Genomic DNA, 23,395 nt, shown 5'->3' on the forward strand with positions numbered 1-23,395 from the left:
CTGGAACTACTCGAGGTAATTCGAGCAAACCCCTTAGTACACTCCATGTCTATCGGTGAACTCAAATTTGCAGAATTTTTGAATTTACGTGATTTTTAATAAGAAATGTAAAATTTATTTTTTCAAGAACCAATAACTGCAGCACGTTGCGACTACTCTACATAATTAGAATATGCCCTCCAATAAGGAGCCAGCATACAGAACTACTCTAAATCGAATCCAGATTTGTCACATTGAATTTTGAATATCATGTGATTATTAACAATGAACGTAGAAATTATTTTCGCAAGGACCAGAAACTGCAGCAAAGTGGAACTATTCTAGATAGTTCAATCAGTAAGCTAGATTTTTCCTAGGAGCAGATGAATTTTTCATTTTTGACGTTCTTAATTGTAAACTTTCTTTAAAAGCAGATAATATAGCACCCTGCAAATACTCTAGATATTTGAGGAGGCCCTCTCAGTCATTCCTTATCTACCTAATATAAGTACGAAGGCTTTTACGACCGGTGTTAATTAAACTAAAATTAGAACTAACACTAGCACTATCACTAGAACTAACACTAAAAGTGTCACTTCGAAGTTATTTCTAAATAATAAGAGCAGATGAATTTTTCATTTTTGACGTTCTTAATTGTAAACTTTCTTTAAAAGCAGATAATATAGCACCCTGCAAATACTCTAGATATTTGAGGAGGCCCTCTCAATCATTCCTTGTCTAATATAAGTACGAAGGCTTTCACGACCGGTGTTAATTAAACTAAAATTAGAACTAACACTAGCACTATCACTAGAACTAACACTAAAAGTGTCACTTCGAACTTGTTTCTAAATAAGGTTGCAACATGGCATTCGAAACATTCACCATTAAAAAAAATGCACGGCTTAACACAAAAGTTTCTAGTTCTAGGTCTACTGTTAGTTGTAGTTTTAGTTTAATTCCTTGTCTATCCACTCACCTAGATTTGTCGAAGAGGCAGAGGGATAAATTTTTGAATTTACCTGATTTTCAATAGTAAACGTAGAATTTATTTTCTTAATAACCAAAAATTACAGCATTCTGGAACTCCAAATCATTTAAGTGTGTCCATCATATCTGAGAGCGGTAGAAAGAAATTATGCAGGAATCCCCTATTTCTTCTTCTGTGGCTCTATAACCTAAGTCGGGCCATGGGTTCCCTTAATTTTTGCCTCCACTTCCCCCTGTCTGATGCTGCTTTCCTTCAACACCCAAGGCCCAGAAGATCCCATGCGTCATCGCTTATTGTGTCTTCTCAGTTTTTCCGTGATTTGATCACACGTCTCTTTCCCAGCGTTCGTACATTCATCACATGAATTCAGAGAGGGTGACATCTTTGGTCCTGTATTGGTCCTAGAATTCTATGCAAGAAGATATGAAAAACACTTGATCTGTTGGTGTAATGTATTGTTTTAGATATCCTATCTTTGTTTGTTGGTGTAAGTCTTGTGATGTGAATGCATGGGCTAGTGTAAAGTATACCCCATTTGGTTGTGTTACTCTTTTATTTACTTTTATGTTGTTCGTACCAACCTTACATAACATGACCTCCAAACAAACATGCGGATAGGCTGGCAAAGCGTGCTGCCAGCAGAGTTCCCTGTGCACCCGAGCCGATAATTACCCCTTCATTAGCTACTCATATCAACATGATTAAGCACATTACCCACAAAAAATTCCTAAACGCGTGGGACAAAACCCCGGGCTGCTATCTTGCCAAGGATTTGTTAAAATATCCTTCGAAATCTACAGCTCAGTTTTTCGTAGGGTTTCGGAAAAACGCCCTTCGATTAGCCACAGGTCTCCTCACGGGACACTGTAAGGTAAACAAGCACCTTCACAATATGAAGCTTGCAAATTCTCCTCTCTGTCGAGCCTGTGAACTGGACGACGAGACCGCTAGACACATCTTGTGTGATTGCCCCTCTCTAGCAGACCTCGGAGAGGCATGGCCGACCACAGATGATATCAGGAACTTACCTCTGAGTAATATCCTGGCCTTCGGCAATTACCTAGGCTGGTTGATGTGAAAAGAGATTATGTTGGGAGTATGCACAAGGGGTCCAATGGGGCCTAAGTGCGGTGTGCGGGAACGCATGCACTCCCGTTTCCTTACATACATGACCTCCAAATCCGAAAATTGTTTAGTCTTTTCACTGTTGCATGATAAAGTTCTGTTTTTGTGTTGGTAGAGTTGGTGCCAGCTCGTCCCCGTCGTCACGTTTCAGTTCATGTGTTGTTGTGAAAGAACCTGTTTATTCAGATCCTAGGCAATCCCCTGTTCCCCTATATTGAGTGAATTGTTGTAATTTTCACCTATATTTAGTTGATTGAAATCGTATTTCTTATGGCAGAAAGAACAATTACTGCATTTAATTCCTAAGTAATTACACATTTGTTTAGTGTATTTTGATTTTCGTTGTCCTTGAAGTTTCGTACACTGAAATGCTCTATCTGGGGAAGAACGTCGTCATGCTGAAAAGGTCAACAATATTGCTTTAATATTCGGTGGTGCAACATTTGCCAAACTTTAAAAAGAAATTCCTCATAATTAAGGTGCGATTTTGTCAATTACAACCATTAGAACAAAGATGAAGGTATCTATAGGTAATCCTATTTTGATTGAATAATACTTTTTCTAAATTCATATGGTTTTTGCAGACGGTCTTTAGATACACGAAGAATATGAAGAAAGTAAACTGAAATATCATACCAAAATTTTGCAAAAAAAGAATTATGGCAAGTTTTATTACTATACCTGATTTACCGGTGCTATTGTTTCTTATTATACAGTAGGAAAATCTTTGATTTAAATTCTGGCCTCTAAACTCGGGCAGCTGCATCGTTTCGCTAATCCTATACAGCGCAGTCATTGGTAAAGAAGATCTAACCTGTACAAAGATTAAGTCAGTTTCTATCATTTGGACATCGATAGAGGTATATGATAAGATTCCACAATCAGTTAGGTTGCCTACCTATAATAAACAATATAGGTTTGTTGCAAGTAACCAATTATAATAGGACTAACATAAGAATATCTTCAAGTTTCAACCTTCTTCGAAAATTAATAAATATATTTACAACTGAGATTTTTTTACTAATTGTAAGATTGTCAAAAGTTTCTTGTCTCTAACAGGATTCCTGAAACACGACTACTAAAAACTATAATCCAACCATAAACGAATAATCTGTGAGGATTGTAAATCGAAAATTGGATGGAATTAATTACATTTTTTTTACGTTGAAATGTCATTTTCGTCGATTTTGACCATCCTATGCGTAGGATGTGCGAATTTACAATCCTTAAATTGGCTGACATGCAAATCACGAAAATGCATAAGAGGCGTATAGTATGCAAATTTTTTTGAAATTTTATTTGATGTTGAATTGTCAGTGACTTCATTATTTCCTTTTTGTTTTTAACGATTGATTGTTAATAAAAATGCCTAATTATTCTAACGTTGAAATGACCAATATGGTTTTTATCTATTATTATCTTTACGAGGTTTGGATGATTACAGAATGATTTTTTTTTTCGTTTTTTAGTACCTGTCAAATTGTTGTAACAGTTGGTAAGATTAACAGAGAATTTTGCTTTTTCAAACACTGATTTTTGTGTTTTTTTTTTCGCTGTCGATGTTCAAAAAGACAGAATACAGTTTTTGGGTTTGTATTTAATTTTTGGTTTTTGATATTTATTTATAATACATAATTGAAAGAAAACTAATTAAAAATTTCGTAACCTCAACTATCTTGTTACTGAAAATGTTACTAAAAATCAGCTGTACTTCAAATGTTGGTTTCTTTGGCAAAGATTCGCCAAATTTTTTGTATTCGAATGTAGAAATTGTTATTTGTTTAGGTAGATTATCCAAATATCAATACCCCAGCTATAGGGGTATAAACAATTAATCTAATTGAGCTTAAAGAATATGATCAATATATACAGGGTGTATCAGGTATGAGTAGAAAAAAATTGAGGGGTTATTAAAAAATTCTTATAACACAGTGTCCCATTCTTTGTCCTTCTTAAGATATGATACCATAAAGTTAAGGATTCACAATTTTGATTACTACTGGTTATTGAATTATACTAAGCAGGATTTGCTTTGCAATTTGTAATTTGTTTCTAGTTTTGTAATTATCCTGTTTTTAATATAATAAGCAAGTTTATTTATTAAAACTAAAATTTTTGTACATTTTCACATTAAAGAATGATGAAACAGAAGTGATAAATTTATTCGTATAAACAACCTCTAAAAAATATCTCAAAAATGATTTTTATGTGTCAAATTAAAGCTATGTACATAAGCAAAGCCTGCTTAGTACAATTCTTTATACAGCAGTACTTAAACTTTTGAACTCTTAACTTTATCGTATCTTATTTTAAGAATGGTAAAGAATGGGATCTTTTGTTATAAGAATTTTTTATTCACAAAAATATAACCCATCAAATTTTTTCTACTCATACTTGATACACCCTGTATATATTGATCATATTCTTTAAGCTCTTCATATGATCTCTCAAATTTCCCATTTTCACTTCTTGATTATTTATAAACCCATATTCGTCTATTCGAATTCTTTTTGTTTTGTATAAAGTGAGGTGTAAAGTGCAAATAATGATAATTGACAACATTTTCTTTGATGATGACCGAGTGCCGAAACTAGTAAAACAGAAAATAAGAATTAAAAACCCGTTCAAGTACATATTCGTGATACAGCCAAAAAGATAAATAATTATTGTAATCACATTCATTGAATTAATCTAATTCAAGTCCAATTACAAAGTCATCATTACAAAGCCGGAATAATAATAATAATGTTTATTCACGTAAGTAATATGGTATTACAGTGAAAAGTCAATAGCAAATACAAAAATAAATATGTATATAGGTATTATAAGTATAATAATAAAAGTAATTAACTTTGTTACTCCACAAACTGATCCTGCATATAATCAGACCATACATAGTAGGCTTTCTTGACCAAATTAGGCTTCACACATTTTTTGAAGTGTCCTCGTTCCATAGTTTTAATTTTTTCTGGCAACTTGTTAAAAAATGTAACTCCCCAGAAATCAGCATGTCATTTAGTTGCTTCTATCCTATGTAACGGTAATCTCAGTTGATCTTTGCCTCTTGTGTCGTGTGTGTCAAAATTTGCATTACCATTAAATTTACTTCTATTGTCATAAACATACATCAAGGTAGCCAAAATGTTTGCACATGGTACGGTAAGTATACATTCTGTTTTAAATACATCTTTGCAGCTGTCAGTAGTTTTAAGATTGCATAAAGCTCTCACCGCCTTCTTCTGCAAACCTAAAATTCTTCCTATATATGTTGCAACAGCATGAAAAGTTGCAAAATAGGCTATTTTGGCCACTTCATGAGATGCAATTTTGCTGAGACATCTAATTGTAAAAATTGCTGATGTTAATTTTTTACTTATGATATCAGCATGTGGATTTCCTGTTAGATAAACCCAAGAACTTCACCGCGAGTAAGTTTGAGGGTAATTTCATATCAATGATAATTTATTCTGTTTTATTTTAATTTAGCGGAGGACTTTAAAGGTAGTAATTGCTAATCAGAATCTTTTATTAATACAGAAGTATAGTCTGCGTAAATACACATATCCTCACGGACAATCATTTTAGCATTTACGTATTTTGTATCCTAAAAATTAAATGAAAATTTAAAATTTTTTTGTATTTTTGTTATTAACTTAGTCATACGACATTAATAACTTCTAACAAATAATCAGATCTTATCTCATAATACAATTACTTATAATTATTTATATTTATTACCATAAATTAATTATCTTGACACTTCGGTCTAAATTCGCATACCAATATTCGATCATAATTGAATAATTATATATCTGTTTATTGAATTGAGGTTGGAGGTTGATGCACGGGAGCTTTGATCTACATATTGCACAGGTGTATTATGCATATTATAATTAGGTCTAATTGCTTATCAGTGATATATCGCTACTAATTACCCCCCATTGATTGCCGTTATCTTATCACGTTTTATACACCAATTTTTTTTCCATTAACAATATAGAAAAAAAAGTTCCACACGTAAATATCTGCCGTAAACAATGACTTGTTGAATGAGAAAAAATGATTTACGTCTTGATGTGTTTTAAGTGCTCTAAAGATAAAAAAGAATGACGTAAAAATAAAATAATGTTGATTATGTAGAATCATTTAAAAACGTTTTAAATCCATAAAATCTTTATTCCATTTATGACGTACAATAGTTATAAATTTGAAACATAAAATATCTAAAATTAATAAATAAATTAATAATTTAGATAATCACCTCTCCATAAATACGTAAATAAGAAAAATAAATAAAACGAATTTATAAAGAACACGTTTTTATCTAAAACCTAACCCTACATCTTTTTGTTTATATTTATTGCTAATGTTTACATTTGGCACATTATTTGACTAGTGTGAATTCAATCTCTGAGAACGTAATATCAGTCGCGTATCACTAAAGTTAGACTAGATTCTAAATTAAAACACTTCGGTTCGTTTTTTTTCTCATAAATTACAATTTCCCGACTCATTTCCTTCAGAATTTCTCGCATTTTCCGCTTGTAATTGTTGCTGTTGCTGAAGAAACTTAGCAGCGGCTGGAAATCCTTGCAAATCGAATCCTGGAGGTGCTACGATCGTTGAACTTGCTGTGGTTCCTTGTAAATAAGCTATTAATCGTTTCATTTCTTCCAAGGCGTTCGCTTGCATCAAAATATAATTTTTAGCCAAAAGTAAAGTGGCTATTTTGGACAGTTTCCGGACGGATGGTGAATGGGCGTATGGTATGACAGCCCTAAGGTCATCCAATGCATCATTTAAATCATGCATTCGTCTTCGTTCTCGCGCATTTATATTTAATCGAACCGATTTTCCTTGTCGATTTTTTCCTTTTCCTTGTGGGTTATTTTGCATTGCTCGATTTTGTGGTGATCTACTTTGAGGTCGCGTTGGATCTGGGTTATTTTCATCTGATGGTGGGCCATGATTAATGTGAGGACCTTGAAATTGAAATCCTCCTAATCCCACTGCTCCTAACGGTGTTCTTCGTCCTGGTATTTGACCTTCCTCTGTTGAATGATGCCCACCGAATTGTGGGAAATTAGGAGCTTCGATTGGTGCTGATATTGATGAACTCGGACCACCACCACCACCACCGGAAGAATTCTGAGTTTAAAAAAGAAGAGGATTTTTTTGAGTTTTAAAGAGTTCAAGAATTAAGTTGACCTAGATTCAAAATTTTACTTACCGGGTGCTGCCAGCCCCAGGCGGAGGGTGTTCCACCCCTTAGCCATTGAGGCGGTTCCACCACCGCCCGAGAGATGGGGTATACTGTGGTGGTTTCGTCCCCAGACGAAGATTCGCACTCAAACGACTTGATCATTTATTATTGACGGTGTTTACTCATGAATTTATAAAAACCAAACACGGGCCGTTTCTATCTCATTCCGTTTTTCGACAGGAAATGGTCAAAACTTCTTTGAATCAAACAAACCCTTAAAAATAATCCTAATTTAAGAACAAAATTAGAAATAAGTCTACAACAAATATCTAATCGAAAAATATAATTTATTGATTAATTCATTATTCAAAAAATAATTACTTACGATTTTTTATGATAATTAAATTATTGTAGTTAGGGGGACGTTTTCTCCGAGACGGGTGGTTTTTTGTTAACTACACGTATATTAATGCAACAAATTTCACATAATTTCTTTATAAACTGATTTTTTTATGGAGTTCTAATAGAAATCATTGAAACACAGCCACTGAGACACTGTTAACTGGCTTAGAATCGAGGCAAACGTAGTGACAGATGCACCCTCCAAACGCAGATTTTAACAAGAGGGTTGGAACGCTCCAGTGGCGTAACGTCTATTGTTCCCTCTCACCCCTGTTCCTCCAAAAATATTTTATTCTCGATTTGATTTTATGTGAAGTAAATTGTATCAATATTTTTTTATTTTTAAACTAAGCAAAGTGTAGTATGAATTGAACTTTCGATGTTAATTGGAAAATTTTTCATGCTTTTTCTCGGTTTTTAAATATAATTAGGTATTACTTAATCTATGTTTTATTTATTATTCATAAAGTTATGCGGAAGTAATGTTACGATAAATTAAAACTTTTTGGAGATAGCATTTAAGAAAACTTTTTCATGTTAAGTATTCGAGATTAAGCAATGAACTCAATTTGTGTCATTTGATAAATTTAGAAAAACGATTTTATGGACTGTCAACTACAGAGGTACGAAAAATAGAATTTCAAGTAGCGATTTCGAAGCTGCTGAGGCAATTCGTGTCATAATATCCCTATAAGATCAGAAATTCGTCAAGATGGGTGTAGCCCTAGACCTGATAACAATTCGGATTATGGATCAACCTTAGGTTTCTTAAAGAAACAAAATATAGACCCTCTTCTAACACTAGACATACAACGTTCTACAACTTCTGGTGACCCAGATTCTGAAATATTACAGAAGAGAAACGAATCTCCAATACATAAATCATCAATAAATCACAAGGACCAGAAAACATCTATTCCTCAAGCAATTTCAAAATAATGTGAAAGACAAAAATATGCAAAAGAAGAAACGACGGGTAGAAGGGTCCAAAATAATTACTAGTTCGTGTAATAAAAATCAAATTGAAGAAAAAAATAAAATGGTCTATAAGATCAGAAATTCGTCAAGATGGGTGTAGCCCTAGACCTGATAACAATTCGGATTGGATCAACCTTAGGTTTCTTAAAGAAACAGGATTTAGACCCTCTTCTAACACCAGACATACAACGTTCTACAACTTCTGGTGACCCAGATTTTGAAATATTACACAAGAAAAACGAATCTCCAATACATAAATCATCAATAAATCACAAGGACCAGAAAACATCTATTCCTCAAGCAATTTCAAAATAATGTGAAACACAAAAATATGCAAAAGAAGAAACGACGGGTAGAAGGGTCCAAAATAATTACTAGTTCGTGTAATAAAAATCAAATTGAAGAAAAAAATAAAATGGTCTATAAGATCAGAAATTCGTCAAGATGGGTGTAGCCCTAGACCTTATAACAATTAGGATTATGGATCAACCTTAGGTTTCTTAAAGAAACAAAATTTAGACCCTCTTCTTACACTAGACATACAACGTTCTACAACTTCTGGTGACCCAGATTCTGAAATATTACAGAAGAAAAACGAATCTCCAATCATCAATCAATTACGAAGACCAGCCCACAGAGATACGAACAATAGCATTTCAAGCAGCAATTTCGAAGCTGCTGAGGCAATTCGTGTCACAACATCCCTATGATATCAGAAATTCCTCAAGATGGATGTAGCCCTATACCTGATAACAATTCGGATTGGATCAACCTTAGGTTTCTTAAAGAAAAAGAATTTAGACCCTCTTCTAACACCAGACATACAACGTTCTACAACTTCTGGTGACCCAGATTCTGAAATATTACACAAGAAAAACGAATCTCCAATACATAAATCATCAATAAATCACAAGGACCAGAAAACATCTATTCCTCAAGCAATTTCAAAATAATGTGAAACACAAAAATATGCAAAAGAAGAAACGACGGGTAGAAGGGTCCAAAATAATTACTAGTTCGTGTAATAAAAATCAAATTGAAGAAAAAAATAAAATGGTCTATAAGATCAGAAATTCGTCAAGATGGGTGTAGCCCTAGACCTGATAACAATTCGGATTATGGATCAACCTTAGGTTTCTTAAAGAAACAAAATTTAGACCCTCTTCTAACACTAGACATACAACATTCTACAACTTCTGGTGACCCAGATTCTGAAATGTTACAGAAGAAAAACGAATCTCCAATCATCAATCAATTACGAAGACCAGCCCACAGAGATACGAAGAATAGCATTTCAAGCAGCAATTTCGAAGCTGCTGAGGCAATTCGTGTCACAACATCCCTATGACATCAGAAATTCCTCAAGATGGATGTAGCCCTACACCTGATAACAATTCGGATTATGGATCAACCTTAAGTCTCTTAAAGAAACAAAATTTAGACCCTCTTCTAACACTAGACATACAACGTTCTACAACGTCTGGTGATCCAGATTCTGAAATATTACAGAACAAAAACGAATCTCCAATACATAAATCATCAATAAATCACGAAGACCAGAAAACACCTATTCCTCAAGCAATTTCAAAATAATGTCAAAGACAAAAATATGCAAAAGAAGAAACGACGGGTAGAAGGATCCAAAATAATTACTAGTTCGTGTAATAAAAATCAAATTGAAGAAAAAATAAAATAATAGCATTGAAGAAAAAGTGCAGAAAAGCAGGAAGAAAAAAAAGTGCATCCAGTACATCACACAAAAAGTCTAAGGAGTTGGTAAATATTTGCGAATCACCAGAAGACAACAAAAAATTCTAACTTGACCTCATTGTAACTTACTTATGATGTTATTATGGTAACTGAAACATAGTTTAATGGCAATGTTGAGCATTCACAGTTGTTTTATATGGTTGCAGCTAACAAGGATTCTGTTTGTATCTTATTTACAACAAGTTACTCGACCTAGTCTAATTAACTTGTCTGGCTCCATAATTGTAGACGATGCTCCTTTTCCATTGGCTGGATAATAATTATCCTGCATTGAATATTGTGGTGTAGGCCTTAGACGGTAATCTGATGGATTTATCTACCAGACTAATGTTTGGAAGACTCTAAGAAATTAAATCGTTGCATATGCATATTTTGGAAATTTCCTTTTCTTTTTTTTACGGCTGAATATGCAAAATAAAGTACTACTTCCGGTTATGTAATTTAACCGAAATTTTATATATGAATGATTATCTTGATTAGAAACGCTTATAGAGCATTTAATTAATTAGCCTCAATATTAAGTACCACTTTATATGAAAATTATTTGGTATGTAATCAGATAAAGTATTACTTTAAATTAGCCAATTTAATTGAAATTTCAAATCTGAATGTTTTTTCATATCTATAAAGATGTACAAAATATTAAACAAGTATAATTATTTAAAGTGCAAGTTAATATGAAGAAGGTTCAAGGTGTATTCGGTCCAAAAGATGTTTTGCTGAATATTTACAAAACTGCAGGTGCAGCCATGCATTTGGTTTCTTTGCACATCAACAAAGAATTTACCTTGGCAGTATTCAGAAAGATGTCAAGCATCGTTTTTTTAATAATTTTCCTGTGGTGTTATTTGATATGACTCATTAACAGATCATTACGGTTAATTCTAAGCAGATAACATGTCTAGTTTTTTATGTTTTGTTGCGCTTTGTGGCAAACATTAGAACATACATCCTATTTTTGCAGAAAAGAACAGCTTCACTATTTTTGCAATATATTCAGTTTTACAGTTCTTCCGCGAGGTGCCAATTATGTGTGTTTGTCTAACCAACATCTATCTGAGACCATTGTTCTCCCATAATCCAGTATTCGCTAAATTTCATGATAACTGTGATCTTGTTTCAGCAAGATTGTCGTAACATCTGTAGGGAAAATGATATAAGTGATTTGTCAATGTAAATTGTTTCATCAAGATCAAGAGCTGTTAGTTCACCCATATGTAATACATAACAGAATTAATCTTTAGGATTAAGAATTTACCCCAAAATGAGCTGGAATTCCATCTTTTTAAAATCATATCTGATTTAAATTGGCTTCAAACAGGTTTTTAAGTGCACGTAGAATTCATTTTAAAGCGCAATTAACTGAGTACCCACTATACACGAACATACATTTGGTCTTTGAGTACAGTTTCACACATCTAGCTGGGATTCAATACTTTACATTATGTCTTGTTAATGAAACTCTCATCAGTTGCAATTCTTGAATCTGTCGAATGATGCAATAGCAAAATGATGGAATAATACTTTGCTGAATAACGATAATAACAACCGAGAAGGATTTAAATGACGATTCTCAAAGAGTTAGCAGAATTCAGAGTTATGCTGCAGGAAATTAACACTCACAATTTGTAATTGTGGTTGGGGACGACTTTCCAGAAATCAAGGGTATGTATGTCTCCATCTTTCTCATAATTATAAAAACTTAACATATTCGTTTATCGATATCATGCATAGACATACAATTTGGTTGTTTTAATTGCGTGTTTGAGTTATTTTTATTGATTGAGTTGAATGGATTAAAAATTATTGCATTCAATAATACTTAAAATTTATATAATTACGATAAGAAGATACAAGTCATTTATAGTAATTATTAAAACATAAATTTAATTCAACGATCGATAAAATAATCGATAAGAATTTATCCATAATCATACCACGACGTATTGCTGGTTCATTTTAAAAAAAGATAAGAGATACCCTATAAATTACACTATTAAGATATATGTACGTGTAAATACTAAATTATTTCTCAGTGTAAGTTTAGTCCTCGTAGTGCAAAACGACCGCATCAAAAATGACCGTAGAAGGTTTGTTATTAAAAAAATCTTTTAAAATTAAAAATTATTTATTTTCAAATTTGTAGATATTATTCAACCAAGCAATGGAGATAACATAATTAGAACCCAAGATTGGGTGCCATATATCAATCCAAATGGTGTTGCTCACGAAATTTATACAGGACTAAAAAAAAATAAAAATAAATGTGCACAAATTGACGCCGTATCAGGAATTTCTGAAACTTTCGATGTGGTTCTTGAAAGATCAATAAGAGTTGCGTGCCATTTAAAAAAAATGGGAGTAACCCCTAAAGATATTTTAACCCCGTGCACTACAAATCACTTAAACACAAGCGTTACTTTATACGCCATCTTCTTCACTGGTGCTAAACCAGCTTCGATGGATCCTGGAGCGCCCGAAGAAGACAAAATAAGACAATTACAATTAGTTAAACCCAAATACGTATTTGCTACCCCAGAATGTGTACCTAAATTGGAAGATATAATTGAAAAATTAAATTTAAATACAGAAATCATCGTTTTTGGTGAAACAGAGAAACATATACCTTTCGACGATTTATTGGTGCCTCTACCTGATGAAGAGAAGGAGTTTAAAGTTTACACCACGAATAATGTTTTTGATACGGTTATGATTGTTTTTAGCAGTGGAACAACTGGTTCTCCAAAAGGAATTTGTATTACTCATTATCAAATATTAGGAATTATAGCTAATCAAAGGTGATTATTTATTTTATTTATGCTTATTTAAATAGTGCATGTCCTAAAATTACTACAATTTCTTATTTGAATTAGTAGTAATTCTGGGAGAATAACTAATTCTGCCATAAAAAAAAACGTATGTTGTATAATTATTTAAAGCCTACCATTCGCAAAGAAAAGCGGGGATCCACAAGTAACAATGTCTTATGCATCATTGGTTTGGGCCTCAGCGATAATGCTTACAATAACGAGCGTTACAGCTTCACAAACCAAACTTTTATGTTCAAATTTTGAAGTGGAAAAAACATGGAAATATCTTGAAAAGTACAAAGTGGCCATAGCATTTTTAGCACCTCAAGATTTCTTAGCTTTAATGAAATCAGAGAAACCATCTGGATTGGAATTACCTTCATTAAAAATGGTTGCACCAGCAGGTGGAGCAGTTTCCTTAGAAACATTAACCAAAGCAAGAGAATTGTTTTCAAGCAGTCTCGTTTTTCAAGGTTACAGCCAAACCGAACTATGGGGTTACGGACTTAGTCCTCGCTTTACTCCTGAAGGAGTTGCTGAAGTAGTCAAAAAACCAACGTCAACAGGAAAACCAATGAAAGGGGGTATTTATAAAGTCGTTGATCCTGAAACAGAGGAAGTTCTTGGACCAAACAAACCTGGAGAATTACGCATAAAATCAAAAATGATTATGAATGGTTATTATAAAACCGGTTGCCGCGATAGATTTGATTCTGAAGGTTTCCTTAAAACCGGTGATATATTGTACTATGATGAAGATTACACGTTTTTCTTCGTTGAACGTCAAAAAGAAATGTTAAGGTATAAAATGTGCGCAGTTGCCCCAACAGAACTCGAAGCAATTATCGTTCAACATCCCTCGGTTGAATTAGCTGTAGTTTTAGGATTACCTAGCGATGAAGGTGACATCATCACTGCTGTTGTAGTAAAATCTAACGATAATGTTACCGCTGAAGAATTAGAACAATTAGTTGCTAGTCAAGTTGATGATAGAAAACGATTAAGAGGCGGAGTTAAATTCCTTAGCAGGGAAGAAATTCCTTTTACACCATCTGGAAAAATTAAAAGAAGACTTCTTAGACAACGGTTAATGGAAACAAATTAAAAATGTAATTAAGTTAATTAATAAATATTTAAAAAAAGAAAAATTTATTGTTTATTTTTTATGATTTTAATTAATTTGAGTGTATTTTTGTTTCATCCATGTTTGTGTGTAAGCAAAAGACACAACAGGTTATTACGGTGAAGAAAACTTCGATCTTTACGATGATAATGTTACAGGTGAAGAACTTGAAGCTTTAGTTGCTGGCAAAGTTGATGAAGATGAAATTCCTAAGATTCAGCTTTAAAACAATATGTATTAAAGAAAATTGGAGAATAATGAAGTGATTAAAAATAAAATAAGATACTTTGATTATAATTACTTTATCGTATTTACTTATTTAATTGATTAAAACACGATTCAATTCAAGCATTTAAATCTCGAACAATCATTAAACCAATTACCACCAACTACCGTTTGCGTCAATTTTACAACATTATTTCTTTAGCGAAACTTAATGGACCAGTGCTCGTTTAAATAGTAATGGTTTTGTTAATGACTTTTGAGATTGTTCTAATAATAAGTTCAAAGTCTGTCTTATATTTTCCGTCCTGCATCTTATAAAGAACCCATTATCTACTAACTACTAATTGATTCTTTTGACCCATATCTTTCTTTCTTCACTTTTGCACCGAACTGTTGCCATAACAAACTGCAAAGCATTTTTCTCATTTAACCCATTAAGGGTAAAATGATAGAAATAATTGTTTATTTCGTTTATTTAGGTGTTTAGAAACAATCACCCCTAGAATACTAATATGTTTTTTATACGTTGGTACTAACGTGTTGTAAATTTTATGACTTTTTCAAACATGATTGAGAAAATCGAGTAAACTTCAAATTTTTATTGAATAAAAATTAATATGTATTATATTGCGATATTTGAATAAAACTGAAATTAATAAGAAAGCTGATAAGATATGTCAACTTATTTGGACCCAAGATACAAAATGAACTTTTTTGATGCTGATTTAACTAACGAAGCAACTCCATAAAGAGGATACTTTAATTTGAATTTTATAGCGAATTTTGCAAGTTATCGATGAAAATTGCAACATCGAAAATTTTATCAAAACTTCAAATATTGTTTTCTCAAAAACTAAAAGTTTTTTTTCAAAACGGGTTGGTTCATTGGAAAGAGGACACTTTTATTAGCACTTTGGGAAATTTTCATACTTACATTCCAAGAACTGGATTTTATACGAATTTTTAAAACTTAATAAGCTAAAATTGCAAAATTCGAAAAAATTGTCGATTATTTCAAAAATTTATTTCTCAAGAACTAAAAGTGATTTTTCAAAACGGCTTTTTGCATTAAAAAGAGGATACCTTAATTAATAATTGGTGATATTTTGACAAGAATTCTTCAAGAAATTAATTTTATAGCGAATTTTGAAAATTATCGATGAAAATTGCAACATCGAAAATTTTATCAAAACTTCAAATACTGTTTTCTCAAAAACTAAAAACTATTTTTCAAAACGAGTTTGTTCATTGAAAAGAAGACACTATTAATACTTTGGGAAATTTTCATACTCATATTCCAAGAACTGGATTTTATACGAATTTTTAAAACTTAATCGGCGAAAATTACAAAATATGAAAAATAGTCGTTCTCTTCAAAAATTTATTTCCCAAGAACTGAAAGTGATTTTTCAAAATGGCTTTTTGCATTAAAAAGAGGATACTATAATTGGTGATATTTCCACAAGGATCCTACAAGAATTTAATTTTATAGCGAATTTTGAAAATTATCGATGAAAATTGCAACATCGAAAATTTTATCAAAACTTCAAATATTGTTTTCTCAAAAACTAAAAGTAATTTTTCAAAACGTGTTGGTTTATTGAAAAGAGGACACTTTTATTAACACTTTGTAATATTTTCATACTCATATTCCAAGAAATAGATTTTATACGAATTTTTAAAACTTAATCGGCGAAGACTGCAAAATTTGAAAAAATTGTCGATCATTTCAAAAATTTATTTTTCAAGAACTGAAAGTGATTTTTCAAAACGGCTTACTGCATTAAAAAGAGGATACTTTAATTAATAATTGGTGATATTTCCACAAGGATCCTTCAAGAAATAAATTTTATACCGAGTTTTGAAAAGTTATCGATAAAAATTGCAACATCGAAAATTTTATCAAAATTTCAAATATTGTTTTCTCAGAAACTAAAAGTAATTTTTTAAAACGTGTTGGTTCATTGGAAAGAGGACACGTTTATTGACACTTTGGGACATTTTCATACTCATATTCCAAAAAATGGATTTTATACGAATTTTTAAAGCTTAATCGGCGAAAATTGCAAAATTTTATCAAATTTTCGATCATTTCAAAAATTTATTTCTCAAGAACTGCAAGTGATTTTTCAAAACGGATTTTTGCATTAAAAAGAGCATACTATAATTACTAATTGATGATATTTCCACAAGGATCCTTCAAAAAATAAATTTTATAGCGAGTTTTGAAAAGTTATCGATAAAAATTGCAACATCGAAAATTTTATCAAAACTTCAAATATTGTTTTCTCAAAAACTAAAAACTATTTTTCAAAACGGGTTGGTTCATTGGAAAGAAGACACTTTTATTAACACTTTGGGAAATTTTCATACTCATATTCCAAGGAATGGATTTTATACGAATTTTTTAAACTTAATCGGCGAAGATTGCAAAAATTGAAAAAATTGTCGATCATTTCAAAAATTTATTTCTCAAGAACTAAAAGCGATTTTTCAAAACGGCTTTTTACATTAAAAAGAGGATACTATAATTAATAATTAGAGATATTTCCATAAGAAATTAATTTTATAGCGAATTTTGAAAGTTATCGATGAAAGAAGTCCTATTGGGGTTGAACTTGATTATTATCTGCACTGTCCAAAACCTAAAAGAGATACCAATTCCTATGAATGGTGGAGTACCGGATAGTTGCTGGATATCCGTTCCACCACTAGTATTTATTGATACTTAAGAAGATATTACTTATGAAGATACAAAAAAGTCAGTCATTCTAAGAGCACTCCGTGCACCACTTTTCCCGGTAATCACCACAAATTGAGTGTTTACATTGGGGACATTAAAAAATTTTTGAAAACATTTTAAAAGATCAATCAGAACACTTTTTAAATTTCTGCAACATTCTATCTAGTTGTCAATATGGTTTTCGTCAAGGAATGGGGGTTGATGATGCTTTTGCTGTATTCACCAAGAACGTCAGTGATGCATTGGATGCTTCAACTCCTATTATAGGAATATTTTTGGATTTGGCATTAGTTACTGTGGCTCATAATATACTGATTGCCAAATTGGATTTGTATGGAGTTAGAGAGTCTCTAATAGAACTCAGGTTGTTGCAATAAATCAAAAACACAGTGATAGTCGCAATGTTTCCTGTGGAGTGCCGCAGGGATCAATCCTCAGTTCTCTGCTTTTCCTGATGTATATTAACGACTTACTCCTGCATAAATTTGTGGACGCACAATTCTCCACGACGTCGTACTTTGAGATACCCTGCAGCATTATCTCCAGTTTTCATTAGGTATGTTTTGGTTCAAGAGTTCTGTATTTCCAAACAGTTCTGAACCTTTCTGCGCATACATATTGCATATTATACGTATGCGTGAAAAGGATAAGAACAGTTCGGAACTACAGAATTCTTGAACCAGAACATGCTTATTGTTTCTTTGAATTATGTATGCCACATTATCCAATTTGGAGGTTGAAGGTGCAGAAATTATAGAACCACGTACTCTGATGAATCGTAAATATCTACACCAAATAACTTGCAATTTGTTTGATTGAGTGCGCTTATCACTCAATCAAGCATTTCATGATTTATTACGTCAACTTTCATATCAATAGCGCAATCTTGTGGCACTTTTTCAACTTCGACGTCAGGCAGCATTGTTGCAATTTCATTGTCTTATCATCAATTTCATGATTATCAGATGGCAAATCTTGTATTCCACCGACAGATTCTTTATCAATATCTTCGTACACTTCGGGTGGATTATTAAAAATTACAATTATTTCGTTTAGATCAAGATCTTCATCAATTGCTTCAAGTTTTTTCTGACTTGAAGATCCTTTAGATCATATTGACACTTTTCCTCACTTATTATAACTAACAGAATCATGACATATTGAGTTGCAGAGTAAAACAAAAGTTATAATGTTATATGTACAAGAGCTTCAAAAATGTCAAAATAACAATAAACAAATATCACTTCTTCTTTTTTTGGCACACTAAGCTCTACTAATATGTACCCCCGGATGTAATGTTAAAAATATGTAATGCCAAAGTAATTCAGAAGCCATCAGAATATATACATCTATAGAAATCTATAGATACGAATACAAAATATGTAAAGAAATTTAAAAAAGTCAATATAAATTTGTTTTTTTAATTATTACAATTAAAAAGTCGAGAACACTTTTAAGATAAGAATTTTGATACTATTACATATTGTTCTTTTACATAAAAAAAGATAAGATTAGTTTATAAAGTTGAACATAACGTGCAATTTGTAAATTATTCCTGTGTAACTTCACGCTTTGTGGTTCAAAAATTCGTCAAAAATGTCTATAGAAGGTAAGTCGATATACTTGAATTACTTTTAAAAATAAAAACAATTTTAAACTAACTTGTAGATATTATTGAACCAAGTAATGGAGATAACATAATTAGAACCAAAGAATGGGTGCCCTACGTTAATCCCAATGGTGTCGCCCATGAAATTTATGCAGGATTAAAAAAGAATAAAAATAAATGTGCACAAATTGATGCCGTATCAGGAGTTTCTGAAACGTTTCATGCTGTTCTTGAAAGATCAGTAAGAGTTGCGTGTCACTTGAAAAAAATGGGAGTAACACCTAAAGATATTTTAACTCCGTGCACTACCAATCACTTAAACACAAGCGTGATTTTATACGCAATCTTCTTTACTGGTGCTAAACCAGCTTCACTTGATCCTGGAGCACCCGAAGAAGACAAACTGAAGCAACTACAATTAGTTAAACCCAAATACATATTTGCCACTCCAGAATGTGTGCCTAAATTAGAAATTATAATAGAAAAACTCAGTTTAGATACTAAAATTGTCGTTTTTGGCGAAACAAGCAAGCACATTTCTTTCGATGATTTGTTGACACCTTTACCTGAAGAAGAGAAAAATTTTAAAGTTTACACCACCAACAATGTTTTTGATACCGCCATGATTGTTTTTAGCAGTGGTACAACTGGTTCACCAAAAGGAATTTGTATAACTCATTATCAAATATTAGCTATTTTGTCTAATCAAAAGTAAGTTTTATTATTATTTATTTCAATTTTTGTTTGTCATTACTATTTATGACACTCAAATCTGCCTCAATATCGTTTTTTCCAATTACGATTCATATATAATTTTATTCAAAATATATTCCTTAAAACAAAAACGACTTAATAAACACGTGCATCGTTGAAATGCATCAAATTCATATCTTATCTCATCTCATACCATGTCATCGTCTGATTCCATCTTTCATTGATACTAATATCTTACAAACAAGTCTGAAAAAGAAGGGCTACAAAGATTATTATCGATGACAAAAAAAAATTTTTGAATAAATTTCGTAAAGATTTTCGAGTTTAATTTTACCATTGATCTTTAAAACAGACTTTCTTGCATTTTTAAGCTTATTCGTTCACAAAAGCGGATATTAAAAACCTATTACTTAGTACTTCACCATTCACAGGAATTAGTATCATAATTAATACTCAAGTTCAACCCCAATAGGATTTTTTTATTGAATACAACTTTATTTATATCAGGTTTATCATTAGTAACCTCATTGTAGCAATCCCAATACGATATATAAAATCTCTTATTATAGTTTCGTCTAATTTCTTCTCTTCGCTTGTAATTCATCATCACATTCATTGCTAACAGAACTGTCGCTGTTACCACTTTCGATTATTAATTAAAGTATCCTCAATTTAATGCAAAAAGCCGTTTTGAAAAATCACTTTTAGTTCTTGTGATATAAATTTTTGAAAACAATTTTTTCGAATTTTGCAATTTTCGCCGATTAAGTTTTAGAAATTCGTATAAAATTCAGTTCTTGGAATATAAGTATGAAAATTTCCCAAAGTGCTAATAAAAGTGTCCTCTTTCCAATGAATCAACCCGTTTTGAAAAATAATTTTCAGTTTTTGAGAAAACAGTAATTGAAGTTTTGATAAAATTTTCGATGTTGCAATTTTCATCGATAACTTTCAAAATTCGACAATTTTTTCAAATTTTGCAATTTTCGCCCATTAAATTTTAAAAATTCGTAAAAAATCCAGTTCTTGGAATATGAGTATGAAAATTTTACAAAGTGCTAATAAAAGTGTCCTCTTTCCAATGAATCAACCCGTTTTGAAAAATAACTTTTAGTTTTTGAGAAAACAATATTTGAAGTTTTGATTTAAGTTTTGACATTGCGTCGGACAAGTGTCTGAAAGTGACCTCGAAGCATTAACGAAGAATAGATTAATGATAGTGATGAATGAGGATAACTGCCATCAACCATTGCAATAAGTTATGAATATTTTCGATGTTACTTTTTGTTCTTAATTAATAATTTTGCATTTTTGTTTACTTTTTGAGAAACGTATACTACTTAGTAGTGGTGGAATATGAGTTTGAAAATTTCCCAAAGTGTTAATAAGAGTGTCCTCTTTCCAATGAACCAACCCGTTTTGAAAAATAACTTTCAGTTTTTGAGAAAACAATGTTTGAAGTATTGATAAAATTTTCTATGTTGTAATTTTCATCGATAATTTTCAAAATTCGCTATTAAATTAATTTCTTGAAGGATCCTTGTGGAAATATCACAAATTATTAATTAAAGTATCCTCTTTTCAATGCAAAAAGCCGTTTTGAAAAATCACTTTTAGTTCTTGAGAAATACATTTTTGAAATGATCGACAATTTTTTCAAATTTTGCAATTTTCGCCGATTAAATTTTAAAAATTCGTAAAAAATCCAGTTCTTGTAATATGAGTATGAAAATTTCCCAAAGTGCTAATAAAAGTGTCCTCTTTCCAATGAATCAACCCGTTTTGAAAAATAACTTTTAGTTTTTGAGAAAACAATATTTGAAGATTTGATTAAATTTTCGATGTTGCAATTTTCATCAATAACTTCCAAAATTCGCTATAAAATTAATTTCTTGAAGGATCCTTGCGGAAATATCACCAATTATTAATTAAAGTATCCTTTTTTTAATGCAAAAAACTATTTTGAAGAATCACATTTAGTTCTTGAGAAATAAATTTTTAAAATAATCGATAATTTTTTCAAATTTTGCAATTTTTGCCGATTAAGTTTTAAAAATTCGTATAAAATCCATTTCTTGGAATATGAGTATGAAAATTTCCCAAAATGCTAATAAGAGTGTCCTCTTTCCAATGAACAAACACGTTTTGAAAAATAACGTTTAGTTTTTGAGAAAACAATATTTGTAGTTTTGATAAAATTTCGATTTTGCAATTTTCATCGAAAATTTTCAAAATTCGCTATAAAATTCATTTTTTGAAGGATCCTTGTGGTACTATCGCCCATTATTAATTAAAGTATCCTCTTTTTAGAGTTGCTTCGTTAGTTGACATATCATATCAGCTTTCTTATTAATTACATTTTTATTATCACTTCAGAAATGCACCAGAAATACGGATATCCGGTTTGGCAAAATCACTATCCGTTCCATCACTAATATTTGGTATATAAATTAAGATACCTTTAATTCAACTTTTAAGATACTTATTTTAGCTACTAAAATTAACATTGAATAATTATTTACAGGAGACCGTTGCAAAAGCCTGACGAAGAATTACCAGTAACAATGTCGTATGCCTCTTTGGTTTGGACTTCAGGAATTATGTTATCAGTTATGAGCCCCGTAATTCCACAAACAAAACTGTTATGTTCCAACTTTGAAGTAGAAAAAACTTGGACATATCTTGAAAAGTACAAAGTGTCCGTAACGTTTTTTGCGCCTCAAGATTTCTTAGCTTTAGTTAGATCAGATAAGCCATCTGGATTGGAATTGCCATCATTGAAAATGATCGCACCGATAGGTGGAGCAGTTTCTTTAGAAACATTAACCAAGGCGAAAATTTTGTTTCCAACTACCCTCGTTTTCCAAGCTTATAGTCAAACGGAATTATGGGGATTCGGACTCATTCCTTTATATACTCCCGAAGGATTTGGTGAATTAACAAGAAAACCAACGTCAACAGGAAAACCAATGAAAGGGGGTATTTATAAAGTCGTTGATCCTGAAACAGAGGAAGTTCTTGGACCAAATAAACCTGGAGAATTACGCATAAAAACAAAAATGATTATGAATGGTTATTACAAAACCGGTAGCCGCGATAGATTTGATTCTGAAGGTTTCCTAAAAACCGGTGATATAATGTACTATGATGAATGTTACACGTTTTTCTTCGTTGAACGGCAAAAAGAAATGTTAAGGTATAAAATGTGCGCCGTTGCACCAACGGAACTCGAAGCAATTATCGTTCAACATCCCTCGGTTGAAGTAGCTGTAGTTTTAGGATTACCTAGCGATGAAGGTGACATCATCACTGCTGTTGTAGTAAAATCTAACAATAATGTTACCGCTGAAGAACTAGAACAATTAGTTGCAAGTCAAGTTGATGATAGAAAACGATTAAGAGGTGGTGTTAAATTTATTAGTAAAGAAGAAATCCCTTTTACACCATCTGGAAAAATTAAAAGAAGACTTCTTCGTCAATATATAATGGAAAAAAATTAAAAATTAATTATTACACTAAAATGTGATTGTTTGTAAAGATGTATAATCATTGCTAACTAAATAAGATTGTTATTTAGTAATTTATTCTTTTTTTTAATTATTTTTATTATAATATATCAATAAAAGCGACAATTTGTTTTAAATTTTTTGTTAATCGCAAAATGTAAAGAACATATTATGTAACCTTTAATTCTTCAAACAATTATAACTGTAATCTCTATCA

General features: G+C 31.6%; 3 protein-coding genes across 4 annotated transcripts; 2 read left to right on the forward strand and 1 right to left on the reverse strand.

The window, feature by feature from the left end:
• Positions 1-6,504: 6,504 nt before the first annotated feature.
• LOC111419536 (oligodendrocyte transcription factor 2-like) lies at positions 6,505-7,758 on the reverse strand. 2 transcript variants are annotated; one of them, XM_023052359.2, is made up of 3 exons: positions 7,684-7,758; positions 7,326-7,572; positions 6,505-7,243 (listed from the first exon to the last, which is right to left on the reverse strand). In XM_023052359.2, the coding sequence occupies exons 2-3, from the start codon at positions 7,458-7,460 to the stop codon at positions 6,584-6,586; spliced, it is 795 nt and encodes a 264-aa protein (XP_022908127.1). In that variant the 5' UTR covers positions 7,461-7,572; positions 7,684-7,758; the 3' UTR covers positions 6,505-6,583. The 2 variants fall into 2 exon arrangements, with proteins under 2 accessions (XP_022908127.1, XP_022908129.1); XM_023052361.2 differs by having other exon boundaries at positions 7,326-7,585; positions 7,684-7,752.
• Positions 7,759-12,475: 4,717 nt separating this feature from the next.
• Positions 12,476-14,411, forward strand: LOC111419546 (luciferin 4-monooxygenase-like). Its single transcript, XM_023052376.2, has 3 exons — positions 12,476-12,538; positions 12,595-13,246; positions 13,388-14,411. Exons 1-3 carry the CDS (start codon positions 12,526-12,528, stop codon positions 14,361-14,363), a joined length of 1,641 nt encoding a protein of 546 aa, XP_022908144.2. The 5' UTR covers positions 12,476-12,525; the 3' UTR covers positions 14,364-14,411.
• A 4,444-nt stretch (positions 14,412-18,855) lies between these two features.
• Positions 18,856-23,306, forward strand: LOC111419520 (luciferin 4-monooxygenase-like). Its single transcript, XM_071196740.1, has 3 exons — positions 18,856-18,958; positions 19,018-19,669; positions 22,197-23,306. The coding sequence occupies exons 1-3, from the start codon at positions 18,946-18,948 to the stop codon at positions 23,170-23,172; spliced, it is 1,641 nt and encodes a 546-aa protein (XP_071052841.1). The 5' UTR covers positions 18,856-18,945; the 3' UTR covers positions 23,173-23,306.
• The last annotated feature ends 89 nt before the right edge of the window (positions 23,307-23,395 follow it).

The sequence above is a fragment of the Onthophagus taurus genome, chromosome 6 (genome assembly GCF_036711975.1).
Source record: "Onthophagus taurus isolate NC chromosome 6, IU_Otau_3.0, whole genome shotgun sequence".
NCBI lineage: Eukaryota > Metazoa > Arthropoda > Insecta > Coleoptera > Scarabaeidae > Onthophagus > Onthophagus taurus.